The 16,338-nt window shown below is 37.8% G+C and overlaps 1 protein-coding gene across 1 annotated transcript in view; it reads right to left on the bottom strand.

The window, feature by feature from the left end:
- Window positions 1-8,030: 8,030 nt before the first annotated feature.
- Window positions 8,031-16,338, bottom strand: part of PPM1B (protein phosphatase, Mg2+/Mn2+ dependent 1B) — a 91,696-nt gene continuing 83,388 nt past the window's right edge. The window contains exons 6-7 of the mRNA XM_019466427.2: window positions 8,841-8,885; window positions 8,031-8,099 (exon numbers count right to left, since the gene is read on the bottom strand). Coding sequence (XP_019321972.1) covers window positions 8,841-8,885 — 45 coding nt within the window. The 3' untranslated portion in view covers window positions 8,031-8,099. The remainder of the gene's footprint in view (window positions 8,100-8,840; window positions 8,886-16,338) is intronic.

The raw sequence follows: 16,338 nt of genomic DNA, 5'->3' as shown, positions 1-16,338 counted from the left end.
GTTTTACTTTATTTTTTTAAGTAATGTCTACTCCCAACGTGGGGCTTGAACTCACAACCCTAAGATCAAGAGTTGCGTGCTCTACTGACTGAACCAGCCAGGCGGCCCGTCAGAAGAGGGTTTTATGACCTGCTTCAGAGGAAGGTCAGAAAGTTCTTCCTGAACATGCCATTTCTCAAATTCCTCCAGCTTTAATTATGCAATATGCCAAACTACCATATTTTCTGGTAGTATTTCCTTAACCCCACTGTTAACGTTCAGCATTAGTTTTCTTGATAGAAGTACCTGGGTTATTTGACTACAAACACTTTGTCATAACAAGTAGCAGATTTGTTTTAGGGGGTATTTATAATCTACAGCCAGGGCCAGCAAACTTTGTCCCAGGTCAAATCCAGCCCAATACATGTTTTGTAAATAAAATTTTATTAAAACACAGCTGCTTTTGTTCATTTGTGTGTTATCTGTGGCTGCCTGCCACGACAGAAGAACTGAGAGACAGAGACCACATGGTCCTCAAGGCCTAAAATACTATCTGGCCCTTTACAAAGTTTGTCAACCCTTGTTATGTAGAATAAAGACAAATAGCTAAAAATGCTAAGGGATCCCTAAAAAAAAAAGTTATCACTCCAAAAGCTTCAAAGGATGCCATCATCCTAAGCCTATATGCCTTTGTACCAGCAAGGCAATAGTCTTTGCTTAAAAGGTAGACCTCCACATTCCTAACCATGAGGAGACGTCAAAATGAAAGTCATAATCACAATGGAGGCACTCTACTTTCTAGAAGTAGTAAAAGAAAGGGAGTTTGTTTTTGGCAATGTTGCATTAGTGAGGATGCCATGCCAGAGGGAGTGCTCTCAAAGGTTTCAAAACCATGGCTCTTGAAAAGAGAAAAATCAACCATGGGCATCTTCTATAGCTGGATTTCAATACAATTTTAATTACTTTTACAACATTTTATTTTATATTTATTTTTTAATGTAAACTCTATGTCCAATGTGGGGCTCAAACTCACAACCCGGAAGTCAAGAGAGACATGTTCCACTGACTGAGCCAGCCAGACGCCCCTACAACATTTTAAAGTTATGCTCTATTGATACGTCTTCCTGATTGTTGGGGGAGGCAGATGGGATTATATAATAAAGTGGACTTCATCAATTTGTATTTATCAATATCACATAATTCAGCCCATATAAATGGATTACTTAGCAAAGCTTCCTCCACACTCCAACCCTATCATCATCCCAGATGCTGCTTAAGAAAACCATTAAGGAATTAACCAGATGAATACATTCATATACACACATAACTACTAAATCAATACCTAGATGGTAAATCCCTGGTGCTACTTACCCTAAGCAGGTCACATAGAGGGGCCCCTGTGAAAAATAACTCAGGCCATAAAATTTGGAGTATTCTTCTCTAGCGAATTTCATCTCAAGTTCACTTCTTTTGAAATATGTTAAAATGAAAATTATGGAACATAAAACAGATTTGGAAAAAAATTGTTTTTAATTTTTAAATATTTACTTATTTTTGAGATAGAGACAGAGCATGAGCAGGGGAGGGGCAGAGAGAGAGGGAGACACAGAATCCCAAGCAGGCTCCAGGCACCAAGCTCTCAGCACAGCTATCAGCTCAAACTCACAAACTGTGAGATCATGATCTGAGGTGAAGTTGGACGCTTAACCGACTGAGCCACCCAGGTGCCGCAGATTTGAAAAAATCTTACCGTGAATGCCCACAAACCCAAATCTACATTAACACATTTTTCCTTTAATCAGATTCATGTACAGAACACAGACTTACCACTTGTAGATGTAGAATTTGATGAGATTCGACACAGGGTTAGTTACGTAACCACTGCCACAATCATAAGATAGAGCTGGTCCATCGCTCTGGAAAGCTCCCCAGACCCCTCTGCAGTCAATCCCCAGCCCCTGGCAGCAACTGATCTGTTGGCACTATAATTCTGCCTTTTCTTGAATTTTAGAAAAATGGAATCATACCATATATAGTCTTTGGGCTTTCTTTCATTCAACATAATGCCTTTAAGATTCACCCATGTTGTTGCATGAATTGGTGGTTTGTTCCTTTTTGGAACAAACTTTGAATAGCATTCATTGTATATATGTGGTTTATCCTTTACACCAGCTGATGGAACTTGGGGATGTATTTAATTTTGGGCTATTATAAATGAAGTTCTTTATAAACATTCCTGTGCAGATTTTCATGTGAACATGTTTTCACTTCTCTTGGGTAAATGCTGAGGGATGGAATTGCTGGGTCCTAAAGTTATATAATATTTAAGGATATAAGGGAGGTGGTTTTTTAGAATGTTTGAACTAGAATCATCAGGACAACTTTGATAAAGGAGGATTAAGTTGGAAGATTCACACTACCTCATTGCAAGAATTACTATAAAGCTATAGTAATTACAATAATGTGCCAAACTGTTTTCTAAAGTGGTGGGACCTTTTTACCTCCCATAGGCAATGTAGGAGCCTTCTATTTGCTCCACATTGTCACTGAAAATTGGCGACACCAGCCTTTGTAACTTACCTCTACTGAGTAACACTGGTATTACAATGTTCATTTCTTTAATGACTAAGGAATTTGTTGCATCGCCATTTGTTATATCTTCCTTGGTGAAATGCTTGTTCCATTTTTCAATATTTTACCCATCTAAAAAATCTGTCCATTATACACATGAGTTCTTTATCAGTTACATTTTGCCTAAGGCTTGCTTTTTCATTTTCTGAACACTTTTCTTGAAGAGCAGTTTTTTGGTTTGTGTTTCAGTAAGCTCTACACCCAATGCAGGGCTTGAACTTGCAACCCCGAGATCAAGAGTCACATGCTTCACCCACTTAGCCAGCCAGGTGCCCCTCATTTTTTGATATTACTGTAAATATTTTTTTTCGTTTCCATTTCCAATTGTTTGTTCCCTGTACGTGAAAATAGAAATGTTCTGGTACATTGACCTTGTATCCTGTGACTTTGCTAAGCTTATCTATTAGTTGTATTATTTATAGAGCCCTTATCATTTTCTACTTACACAATTGTGTCATCTTCAAATAGACAGTTTTATGGGTCTTTCTTTCCATTTTGTGTGTTTTTAATTTCTTTCTTGGTCTTGTTGCCCTGGTGAACATTCCAGCGGCTAGGAGTACAAAAGGTGAGAAGAGACATTCTTGCCTTGTTTGGGGTTTTCCAGGGAAAGTATCAGTCTTTTACCATCAAAGAGATTACGGTTAGGTGTCACATAGTTACCCTTTGTCAGGTTGAGCAAGTTCCCTTTTATCTGTACTTTGCTGAGAATTCCTATCACAAATAGGTGCTGGATTTTGTAATGCTTTTTCTAAATATAATGAGATATGGTGGTTGTTGCTGTTGTTATTTTTTTTTACTCCCTCCCACTATTGAGTTACATTGGTTTTCAAATGCTTCCTCTGTCAACTTCATGGGCATCAACATTTTCATAATATTCCTTTTTATACATGTCTGTAGGATCTGTGGTGAGATGTTCTCCTTTCCATTTCTCATACTGACAATTTCTTCTTTTTATTTCCTTCTGACCAGTCTGGTTAGAAGTTTATCAATTTTATTGATATTTTCAAGAGCCAGCTTGTGATTTTTCTATTTTTTGTGCCGTATTTCATTGATTTCTGTTCTTATCCTTGTTTCCTTCCTTTCTTGTGCTTCTAGTTCTTAAGTTGGAAATTTAAAGTTAGAGACCTTATATTCTTTCTAATAGAAGGGTTTAAACCTATAAATCTCCCCCTACGTATTGCATTAGCTGCAGCCCCAAATTTTTGGTATGTTGTGATTTTCATTTTCATTCTGTTTGAGATATTTTCTAGTTTTTCCTGTAACTTATTTTTGGTACATGGTTTATTTAGAAGTGTGTCATTCTTTTGTAGGTTAATTCCACTGTGGTCAGAAAATACGTCTTCTAGGATTTCAATTCCTTAAATTTAGTGGGACTTCTAAGAAGGTAGGGGAATCTTTTCCTTGTTCACTTTCCCCTTCCGCTGATTGGTACGGTTGACAACCAGGCCCTGGATGACGATGTAGCCATGAGATGGAAAAGGTCTCGGACTTGAATCACCACATGGGAGAAACACACTTACCTGGAACACCCATCCTGGTCTATAAGTGTTAAGAAATAAGCTTCTAGGATTTGGACCATTATGGGTTTGGTTCTGTTTGTTACAGCAGCTTACCTTACCCTAACTAACATGCTGCTTATCTTTTTAAGGCTCCCCTGTCTCCCCACTACCCTGAAAGTGAATTTTTTCATAAAGCATAATCTGTATTTTAGTTCATACTATCCAAAGCATATTGACCACATCTATTCAACTACCTTCATGTGTTCCGTTAACAGACGAACATTTCATATGAATATAAATATATGTGATGTTTACTGCATCAGCCATGGTTCCTTTTTATTTTTTAAATAAAGTTTTATTGAAGTATAGCATGCATACATTAATGTGCACAAAATACTATCTCTCTATATTTACAAAGCTGTCTAGATGTGGGCCATTCTCGTCCTTTCCATCATTTCTTTCTCACTTGCTATTTTTGCAGCCCTGATAATTGAGGAAGTCAAGAAAACAAGACAGAAAAGGCCCCCTGCTACAGAGTGCGGTCACAGAGGGGCCCTTCCTGCATTCAGCTCAATGCCTCTGGCATACGCCTCCAGAGCCACCTTTCCCCATTTTTATTTTTAAGGGACAGAGGATATTATACAGGTATGGAAGAATGTAAAGAGAGAAGCTGCGCTGATCTCCTTTCCCAGAGCAAATGCGAGACTCCAGCCAGGGCTGTTGATACACCATTTTAGCATCAGAGTTATTTTTTAAAGTATTTTTTTAAGACATACATACAGGATGAAAATGGACATGTACCTAAAAAGAGTGCGGTAACAACAAAATAAAAACAAGAAACCACCGGTGTTCACAGAAAGAAATATTAACACGTTCAGAATTTCAGAAAATGCATAAATGATGTTAAAAAAAACACCATAAGCAAAACCAACACCAGAAATTTGCATGTATGTACAGGAAAGGAGTCAAAGTAAAAACTTGAAGTAGCAGAGTTACACACAAAAGAGAGGGCCAACAAGAACTTTATTTCCTATTTTATGCTGATGGAAAACAAGAAAATGATACTGAAAACCTAAGAATATTTCTGGGTGGCCCATTGTTTAAGTTACAGAGAAGTGTGGAGTAGGGTAGCAGCCACAATACCAGAAAGGGTAAAGGTCATTCCAATCTGGGGGAAAGGTGAAAAATGATGGCAACTTGATACCGATCCCAGGAAAGGTCCCAGACTAGATCCTTCTAGTGTTTTCTAATTCTTCAGGAAAAAGAACATCATTCACTATGAATCGACAGGTGTGACCTCACAAACTGTTGGGGGGCAGTTACTTGACTAACGTTTTGGGAAATGCAGGACGTCCACAAGGAACGTAAGATCCCACAATATCCTTTATAACTTGGGAGAGATATGGGCTGATCAGTAAATCGTGACATCCTTACCTAACAGGTTGGTTAATACATTGTTTAACTTAGATCCTACCGAAAAGAAGTTTCTAAGGCCTGTGAGAGGCCGTTAGACTCAGACTTGTTTCATTCAATATACAAGGTTTACATATGAAACTTAGGAGTGATCGGAAAGGAAAAGATAGCTAATAGATCTTACACGAACCCAAAAAATTCTCAAAAGGTTAATGAATCTAACACAAGAAAACTTACTAAGAATGAACACAGATTAAACAAAACACCAACCGTACAAGTGTGGGATAGGGGAAAAAACGCTTAACGGCAGTAAAAATCATTAACTTCTGAAGACTCACACAGTACTGTGTGGGTGTCAGCAAAGCTAGTCCAACCTCTGGGTGCTACACGGATGAAGAGTATTAACTAGCACAAAGGGCAGGAGAGCTCTGTTACTTATGAATGTTCAGCTCTGGGTTGGGTACTTTCAGAAAGACGTAGAAAACCAGAGTAGTTGCAGGAAAGGGTCTTAGACGGTAAAGACAATTGAAGCCGTGCCATCTGATGAGTGACCTGGGGCAGAACAGAGTAGATGCTAGGAGTCATCATAGTAGCTGCTGTTAAACGTTTGGTCTCAAGAGCTAATAAGACAAATGAAGGGAAGAAACAAGGGACCAGTGAGCCCCCTAGAGCCCAAGACAAAATAGATTCTGGTCCTGGAGGGTCAGGCCAGAGACTGCTAAATGGTTTTTCCAACTTTGAGATCCTATAAATGTACACTTAAAGATCTGACCAGGTACAAAATCTGTTACTCTGTTTTTCAAGAACACACAAATGACAATCCTTCAGAACTACTATGTTGTAACTTTTGAGTCTATAAAACTACAAATCATTCAGAATTTGCTTTCTTGGCCACTTTTTATCTCAAATGGACAAGTGTGTGTGTGTGTGTGTGTGTGTGTGTTTCCCTCCTTGTTTTACTGAGATACAAGTGAAACGTGTGTGTTGCTGTTTGATGGGAAATCAGTCTAGAAAATGTAATTTATTTTGTCCACTCCCCCCTCTGCTAGTGTTAAAGCAATCAGCATTGTATAAATTTTTCTTGGTGAAAGAAACTTCACTAGTATCGGATAGTACACATTTATACTGTAATAGGGGCTACTCTGTCTTACCTGCTATCTTCATGCATGGTCCACCCTGAAAAAGCAAAAAGCCCTAAAAAAACCATACATACAATACAAACATGGGTCATTAGAAAGGAATTCCTTTTACACAGCCAATCTTCCAGGTACATTTAACTTATGGTTTTATTTATATAATTGAGGTTACCTCCAGCTACCTGGAAATGTGTGGTATGGTATGAACCTAATTCTAATCAATTCCGATTTTGTCTTAAAGATATATCTTAGTACACTACAAACGTGCTCTAGAAATTACTACATATCTGAGACTGCCATAAACCGCTTTCACCATTCTTCTGAGATTATGCAAAACTTGAATAAACCCATGCAATGCACTAAAGAAATCTGCTATTCTACATACTACATCATGAGATTACCCAGAGATCAAAACATGAAAGGAACTTTTCCATGGCTTTCCCTAAAAGAAATTATCTACTGTCTTTCCAAATTTTTGCCATATTACTTCCTGGAATATTTAGACCAGTTCTTTGGAAAAGCAAGAATTAAACTTGGCAGCCTTTGTGCTCAAGGATCAAACTGGGGTTCCTTTTTTCTTACCAAACTTTCTTGCACCTTTCATCTCAGGGTGGAAATACAATCTCTCAGAAAGGGAATGTACATAGTTACTGTGCAGTTACAGTCATTTACTACTCTCTGATTATCTAAAAGTAAGTTAAATGGAACTGTAATAAAAGGCACCAGAGGGGAGCTTACTTAGGTGATGTGTTTTCCAAAAGTAAAAATTTTTGGCCACTGGAAAAAGTATTTACAAGAAAATACCTGAGCTGGTTTCTTGTGCGACCAAGGTATCCACTACCTCGTATATTTTTAAACACATCTTTGACATCATCTAATTAGTTTATAAAGTATCTAATCTAAGGGGTTAAGTTTTGTATTCATGTAAAACAAGCCAGTTAAAAACTTACTTCCCTTTATATTAACTATAAACACTGAACCTCATTTCAGAAGAGGTCTGGGGCATCACAAATACCAGAATCAAAGAAAGATGTTCTTACATGAACATTAAGAGACCCAGGAACTTCTCATTTAAATGGCACTTTTAGGAGAAGGGAAACAATAATGACAGATTCAAGACTGCCTCTAGCCATGAGAATCCTTGGAATAAAACCAAAATCCTGCCCCAAAGCCACAGGTGTTTATCACATGGACAGAGATTTAGAAGGGTGCAATGACAGTTTTTCTTTGCCTCCATTAATGGGCTGTAAGATTACAGGTTAATAGAAGTATAAATAATGCAATTACACAATGTTGAGTTCATTTTTCTTTCGGGTTAAAAAAAAAAACAAAAACCTTCATGTCCTTGTACTTTTAGGGGCTTGGAAGGTCTGCCAGCCACTGCCTTTCTTGTCACCAGAGCCTTGTTGGGTTTACAGATGGACATGCCCGAGACTGCCATCTGGTGGAAATGATAGAAACTGAAATGATTTTGTTGTTAAATGGTTAAGTACATTGTCTACAAAGAAGGTACGAATTAAAAATATATGAAGGGGGAATGTCTCATTCATAACAGCAGTAAGAAACATAAAATAACAAGGAATTTACTTAAGAAATGGGTAAAAAATATGAATAAAACTGTAAGACTTCAGTGGGGAGTGGGGGGAGGCATAAAAACACTCATATACATAGAAAGATGTAGCATTTTCCCGGAATGGAGCTCCTCTCTGCTAAAGATATCAATGACCCTCCCCCACCCATTAATCTAAGCATATGACAACTCAATATTCATGGGATTTTTATTTAGTAGAGAAAACTTGGCCAAATTATTCGAAAGTTCAAATGGAGAAACATACATTCAATTTTTGTTAAAGCAGGGTAATAAGGAAGCACCTTCCCTACCAGATAATAAAATGTATAATAAACTATGGCACTTAAGATGACATATTGATACATAATACAAAACACTGAAATGGGATGCCCATAAAAATACAAGCTTATACAAGAATATATAGTATAAGGGCATTTTCAAATAAATGAGAAAAGACTGGCTTATGTATTAGCTGGTGTGAGGGGAAAATGGAAAATATCACATTAGGTTTTCGCCATGTAGTATTACCCCAAAGTTCGTTCAACTAGCATTATGTATTTATAATAAAAAGAGCAAAGTCATAAAAGAAAATATATGTAAATATTTACTTACTCAGAATGTGAAAAGATTGTCTATGTATACAACTGAAGGTTCAAACTGTTAAAGAAAATGATAACATTCTAAAACTTTTGAACTTTATTTATTTAAGTAATCTCTAATCCAACGTGGGGCTCGAACTCAAGACCCCGAGACCAAGAGTTGCGTGCTCTTCTGACTGAGCCACCCAGGCGCCCCAAATTCTAAAACTTTTGAATATAAATAACCAAGGGATTCTTCTCAAAACTCATCAAATGAAACACCTCAGATCTTTGCAGTTTACTGTCTGTACATTTTACTTCAATTTTTTTTTAAAGTACAACAAAAAATAAACCCCATTATATTTTACTTCAAATGGCATATGGCGGATAAAAGGATAATCTTTACTATTTTTGACCAAAGATAGCTATCCAATACTATTCAGATCAGAGCCTCTTAGCTCTCTAGTGCCTCTCCAATCATTGCAGAAAGACTTCATTCTTCTGCCTGTAGGAAGAACCGGCATAGAAACGAAAATTTACTGTGTAACAAAAAGCACAGAAATAAAGTATCATGACATAAGATTTTGGGGGGAAAAAAACCCCATGGTATTGACTTAGTAGTTTTTGAGGAATTAGGTCTTTTCCGTATTGGTAGATGTGTTTTGTTCTTAGTTCCATCCCTCCAATATCCTTATTTAAAAAGACAAATGATAATAAAATAGTAATTTGTGGCATATTTAAGAGAATGGTTGATTTCCTAAATATATAGAGATCTCACAAATCAATAAATCAGCAGAAAATATGCAAATGAAAAAGGCTTTATTAAAAGATATAAAAATCAGCCAAAATGAGGAAAAAATGTTCAATCTCAGTAGTAATCAAATATAATTGAAAATTAAGTCAAGAAAATATCACAAATTACAGTATCTTACCCACCGGTTTGGCAACGCGCAACAGTTGAGAGAAAGCAAAAGACACAGGCATTTTTGTGTCCTGTTGGGATTATAAATTGGTGCCCTCTCCCCAAAAGGCAATCCAGGACAACTAAATTCACTTAGTTTCTGTATTTTATTTTTTATTTCAAAATTTTATAAAAAATTCAAATATACAGAAAATTGCAGAAAAGAATTATGATATCCTTATCGAACTGCCCAGATTTAACAAACGTTAACATTTTGATAGGTCTTTGGGGGGCTGGGGGTGGAAATAAAGATCTCACACTTCCCAATGCTTCCAAATAAACACTGTCCTAAATTAATGTGTATCATCCCCATGCATGTTTTATACATATTATTTACCTATAAATTATATATCAAATTTCAAGATTTCGTTATTTTCTGTGCCACTCTTTTAATGCATAATTAAGAAAAAAATTAAACGACAAAATGGTGCTGTAAGAACACTTAGGATTACTTTATACTTATTGTCATAGGGTTTTATTCCCCAGTAAGCTCTATGCCCAACGTGGGGCTTGAACTCATGACCCCGAGATCAACAGTTGCACGCTCCACTGACTGAGCCAGACAGGTGTCCCATAATAGGTTTTTAAGACAGACTTTTTACAAACCTTACATTGTCATTTGTTTTGCTTACACAATAACTTTGCTTCTATGTTAAATCATACGTAATCATCTTTAAGACGTTTTAAACAGCATTGGAGTTAACACGTGTAGTCCCAACCATATGCAAAGCCCCACCGTGGGTCTGAAATATGAATTGCTATTACCAAGTCAGAGCAACTGTGCCAGGACAGATGCCTAGCAGATGGCTACTGTAAGATGCCACTGACCTAAGATGCTTCTCGGTCTCAAAGGTATTAAAATAGTGCATTTTGGAATAAATTTTGGAGATTAATGCTGTTACTTAAACGACGTCCTTTTAAAACCTGCCATTTCTCTCAGCATCACATTTTTAGAGTATTAAAAGAGGGTTCACTGCCTAAGGAAGATAAGCCAAGAGCAACTAGCTGCTGGAGCAGAGGATTCTCTGCCCAGCCTTCCCAGGATTTCACTAAAAACCCCAGGACAAACTGGTTTATGCCAAAGGGTACTTGTGAGGAGGTTGAGTTATTCCTCCTTGGCAACATCTGCCTTAAATCAGGAAAATCGTCTAGAGACAGTCACTTCAACGGCCCACAAGTTCACATACCTATCGGCCGAGCCGAAGGTGAATCAAGTGACGCACTTAAATTGGGGCCAAAAAACTCAGGAACTGAGAGAAATACACTCGTGACATTTAAAAGAACCAAACTAATGTGAAAAACATGATGAACAAAACATCAAATTTTAAATAAAGACAATCGTGGTCACTGAATTTTCCATTTGCCTCAGGCTTCAACACAGCACGGCAGGGCTTTTACTGGTCCAGCCTTACAGGGGAAGGAAAGGGGTCAGAATGACCTCTGGGCTAGTTTAACATGTAAATGTGCAACAGGAACACACAAAGGAACTCTCATAAGCAGGGTGAAAATTCTTCAGTACTAGATGCCAAAACGGAAGCAGGCTGCTAAGAAGTAGAGTGTGGATTATTCAATTGTAGTTTTATTAAAGGGAACTATGTTTATGTAAGAAGGTGGCAATGCGTACCTGCCAGGTATCAGCATTTATGAGGCCACAGTAATGAAAACGTGGTATCTGACAGGGTTGCACCAAAAGACAACAGAACAGAATTTAGAAATAAGAAGTGCATCATGTATGTAGGAAACTGGTATGAGACAGGGCTAGCCTGGTGTTGACGCAATTAGCTAGTGGCCTGCCGAAAATTAGATTCCTGACTTCATGCTATATAAAATAGTAAACTCAAGATGGATTAAAATCCTAAATATATGGGCTTGGGAGATAGGATGAAGACTTTACAACTACTGGAAGCAAAGAGAATATGTGAACCTGGGATGGTAATGATTTCTTGAACAAGAAAGACAATAGTACAAACCATAAAAGACTGATAAATAACAAAAGACCCCATACACAAAGTGCGTGTGTGCACATATGTGTATATGTGTGTATATATGTCTGTGTGTGTGTGCATATTGAGAGAGAGATACTAGGTTTTGTAGCACTTACAAGCAAAGGTTAGTATCCAGGCTATATAAAAAAACTACAAACGAGAAAATGGCAAACCAAAAAGAAAAATGAGCAAAGGACATGAGCAATCATTTCAGATGAAACTCAAACGGCCACACATACAGAGATGTTCCCCTCACATGTAACCAGATATGCAAATGAAGACATACTATTTCATGTTCACCTAACTGGTAAATTTAAAGTCTGGCAATACCAGCATTAACTGAGAATGGAGATGGACAGAGAAAAAGAATTTTTGTACATTTCTAGTGGAAATGGAGACTAGTATACACCTTTAGTAGAATGCATTTGCATTATTAACTTGAAGACATGACTACTTAATAACCTAGTAATTTTATCTCTAGGCAAATACTAGAAAAACACTAGTACATGTGCTCAAAGGGACACATGCCAGGATGCCCACTGCATCACTTTTTTTAGTGGAGAGTTACAAATAGTCTAAATATCCCTTGATGATGAAATGGGGACTACACTGTGGGGTAGTCACACAAAAGAATACCAATTTATTTCTCAACCATTAGCTTGTTTTATAGAAGAGGGGATGTAGAGGTAATAATATGAGCAAATAAATTCAAACCTGAGGTTGGAAATAACACCCTTTCCTCCCTGTAATACCACTCCCCAACCCCTGGCCCAAATCAAAACTTACCCCAACATGGTGGGTGGATGTGGGGGGGGGGAAGGGGTAATGAGATGGTTGACCCCTCGTGGTGGGTGATATTTGGCCTCTGGCACAACTCCATTCCCCTTCCCCACCTCCTAAATATGTAAATCTGAATACTTGGGTAGATCACAAATCAAAACCTGTAATCCTCATTCACAGTTCAGCCCACACACTTCTGAGTTTCCTTCCTTGTAAAAGAGCGTAGGTCTACTTTCATTTGCCAAGTCATATATATATACACTCTGACCCTGGTGACCTTTAAGCTTTTCAAAGTCCAAGAACCTTTAGTCAAATCAAATCTCCTATGGAATCCCAACAAGTACCACAGAAAAAAGCAGAACTGCTCTGGAGGTTGAAAAATGGCACCCTTGTCATTCTAACATTTTAGGGAATTTGAACTACATGAACATTCTTAAGGCTATTACTTTATTGTTGAGTATAAATCATTTTAAAATGTTAACTATTGGGGCACCTGGGTGGCTCAGTTGGTTAAGTGTCCGACTTCAGCTCAGGTCATGATCTCGCCGTGGTTCACCAGCTCAAGCCCCGCATCGTGCTCTCTGCTGACAGCTCAGAGCCTGGAGCCTGCTTCGGATTCTGTCTCCTCTCTGCCCTTAGATTGTACTGGTCCTCTTCACTCAAATACATGCCCAAGTATTTTCATTAGAGGTAGATGTTTTAAGAAAAATGCATTTGTTGTACAAATTTAATTACTAAAGAAGTTACTATTGCCATTATAGACTAGTGTTATTAGTCAAGGGGGGAAAATCCCAAAACTTTGATTCCACCCATATTTGATGTTCATTTATTTTTGAGAGAAAGACAGAGCATGAGTGGGGGAGGGGCAGAGAGAGAGGGAGACACAGAAACCGAAGCAGGCTCCAGGCTCTGAGCTGTCAGTACAGAGCCCAACGTGGGGTTTGAACCTATAAGCTGCGAGATCAAGACCTGAACCAAAGTCAGACACTTAACCCACTGAGCCACCCAGGCGCCCGATTCCACCCATACTTGAAAGCTACAGTTCCTTTTTGTGCTGCTAGAGTTGTGGATATAAGAGATAAAAGAATTACTAACCTCCTAATCCCAAGATCATGTACCCTTCACTCCTGAATTAGAGGAGCATAGCTACCATTTGAGCAGGAAATGATGTAGCTAGTTAACAGAAGTATTTGACAGGCAGAATAAAACTAAAACAAAATAAGGGGCAGGGGAGAAGAGACCACAGTCAAGAAAAACAGCAAGTGAGAACAGCAGGGATGTAGTCGCAGCCTGAAAAGCAACTTATTCTGTATTAGTAGCTAGCTGGTTTACTTCTAGACCACAACGTAACACACAATGCACACAAATAAACACTTGCTTAGCGTTCTCATTAGGGCTTACAGAAAATTGCCAAAGTTGAATAGGAAAACAAAAAAGCAAAAAACAAAACCTTAAAGCAACTGAACACAAAAATACAATGCAAAACAAATTGTTATAATGCCCATAAGAGTTTATTTGCAAAAGCAAGTAACTCTTCAAATTGCTTTGAAGTACCTTAAATTCTAGTTGTGATGACTTTTAGCTTTTGTATTACAAATACAATGGAGTTTCTGCACTTTGAGCATTGTATTAACATGTGAAACAAACCACAATATGCTAGTTTTTACTTACTACTATTTAGCCACCCAAAACAAAATGTGCTCTAAAATCTTCATCAAATGCTTTCCCTTATTATTAGTTAAATCCGATTAGTTCCAAAATACAAATAAAGGCAATTTGGAAGAGGAAATATGAATTTGAAATCATTGAAAAATGCAATCTATGATTTGGCAAGTAAAAGAAATTCAATGGCCAAGTTCCAGTTAATTTCAATAACTGAAGTTTAACTCCAGTAACATGTGGACGCACTGGTCTGACTGCATACTTTCACGCATCCAGAAAACACACACACACACACAGTTTTCTGATGACCAATTTGTTGTCTAAAAACTAACTTTGTTCATAACGTCAGCATACTTATTTATACAGTCTTCCTCCATCAAGTATTTCAGGTAGTTTAGTTTAGAATATGAATTAGTGAGGCTCTAATTCCCAGCTCAAATGTTGGGCTAATATTATAGTAACCTGTCTCCCCAACTGATGACCATTTCCCTGGTCATTAAAAGCCATTCTGAAGCCTAGCTTGGGGTGGGGGTGGGGGTGGGGGGGAAGGAACACCTCAGGGGACATGGCAAGCACCATCATTTTCACATAGGAAGACTGACTCATTATATGGAAACTTCATCTGAGTTTTAAATTTTGCTACAGTTTCTTATGAAGACCAAGGATCTACTTATGTGGTTGGGAGAGAGCCTGACAAGCACTGTGAAAAGACATCAAAACTCAACTGAATCCCACACGTCCCCAAAATAAAACCGACCTAAGGACTTAAGGAGAATTCAGCGTTGCAGTTACTTTTAACTAAACACATTTAAAACCAAAAGCTCAAGCAGTAAGTCTCTTAAGTCAGTATTATAATTACCAAGCCTCATAATTGGGCAAGAAACAGGAGACAAATTACGAGTGCTTGCTTTTTTTTTTTTTTTTTTAACACTTCCATGACAACTTCACTCAACTCTACTTGAATGTTCAGCTAAGTGAAAAACCTTAACAAAAAAACTTCGTAACGCTCCCATCCATTTAATGGTCATTAAAAAAAAAAAAAAAGTCCTATCTTTATCCGGCCAACGTGACGTGACATCTCAGGTGTGGTAAAATGATTTAACACAAATCTGTAGTCACCGAAGACTTCGTAAAAGACTAAAATGGACCTTTCAAGGAGGTCTATGAAATCAGAACTACGTCCTTAACAATACTAACACCTATTATTTTTTCAACATGTTGACACTTGCATGGACCGTGCAAAACAAATAGTGGGTAATAGTGAAGACCCCTCGGTGTGCATCCAGACAGACAACAAACTAATCAGCTGCTACTGTTCTCTTCATGCCACACGCAGAGAAAGGGCGGGGGCGGGGGGGACCTGTTTCACTCAATGGTGTCCTTGATTAAGCAGGAAAACTTTTTTTTTTTTATTACACCTTTATCCTCGAGTACACATCTTTTGAGTATCTTAGGTGATGAAAAGGGAGGTACCGGCTCCTGTAGCATGCTTGAGTGTGACGGCTGTCACTTAAGCTGTGTGCTGAACTAGCCGCTTTCATGAAGCACCATTTTGCCTTGAAAGAATGACTGACAGACTATGGTTATTCAGCAGACATTTTCTCCGAAACAAATGAAGTAATAAGCCTGTCGCTTAAGGAAAACAACTGACAATATTTGTTGCCGGTGACAAAATTTCACCTTTCAAATGACAATTAGAATTTTGAAAAATCTGTATCCGTCACCGTGAGCCTGACAGCTTCCCAATACTTAACAAGATTTTTTTCTGAGGAGATCAGTTATAGTCACAAGAAAATCTTAAACACTGCATAATAACGTGTCAATATTCTAAAGAAAGCACAATTCGATGAAACAGTATTTTCCAAAAGATCAGTGTATGATGTTACAAAATCATGCCAAAGTAGGAGATCCATTCAAACTCCAACAAGATAGAGCAAATGGATTTTAATGTAACAGAGTACGAAGCTGATCAAGTTGCGGATTTCACACTGCATCCAACCTTCAAGAAACTACCTACCAGCTCTGAAGTTCTGACAGTATATCAAACAAAATATTCAAAATTACCTGAAGCTATTAAAATACCCTTTCCATATACGTATTTTTGTGATGCCAGATTTCTTCATATACTTCAAAGTGCCACATTG

Source organism: Panthera pardus, unplaced genomic scaffold (assembly GCF_024362965.1).
Source record: "Panthera pardus isolate Hobbes unplaced genomic scaffold, ASM2436296v1 HiC_scaffold_25, whole genome shotgun sequence".
In the NCBI taxonomy this organism is placed as follows: Eukaryota; Metazoa; Chordata; class Mammalia; order Carnivora; family Felidae; genus Panthera; species Panthera pardus.
This window is presented reverse-complemented; position numbering and strand designations above follow the sequence as displayed.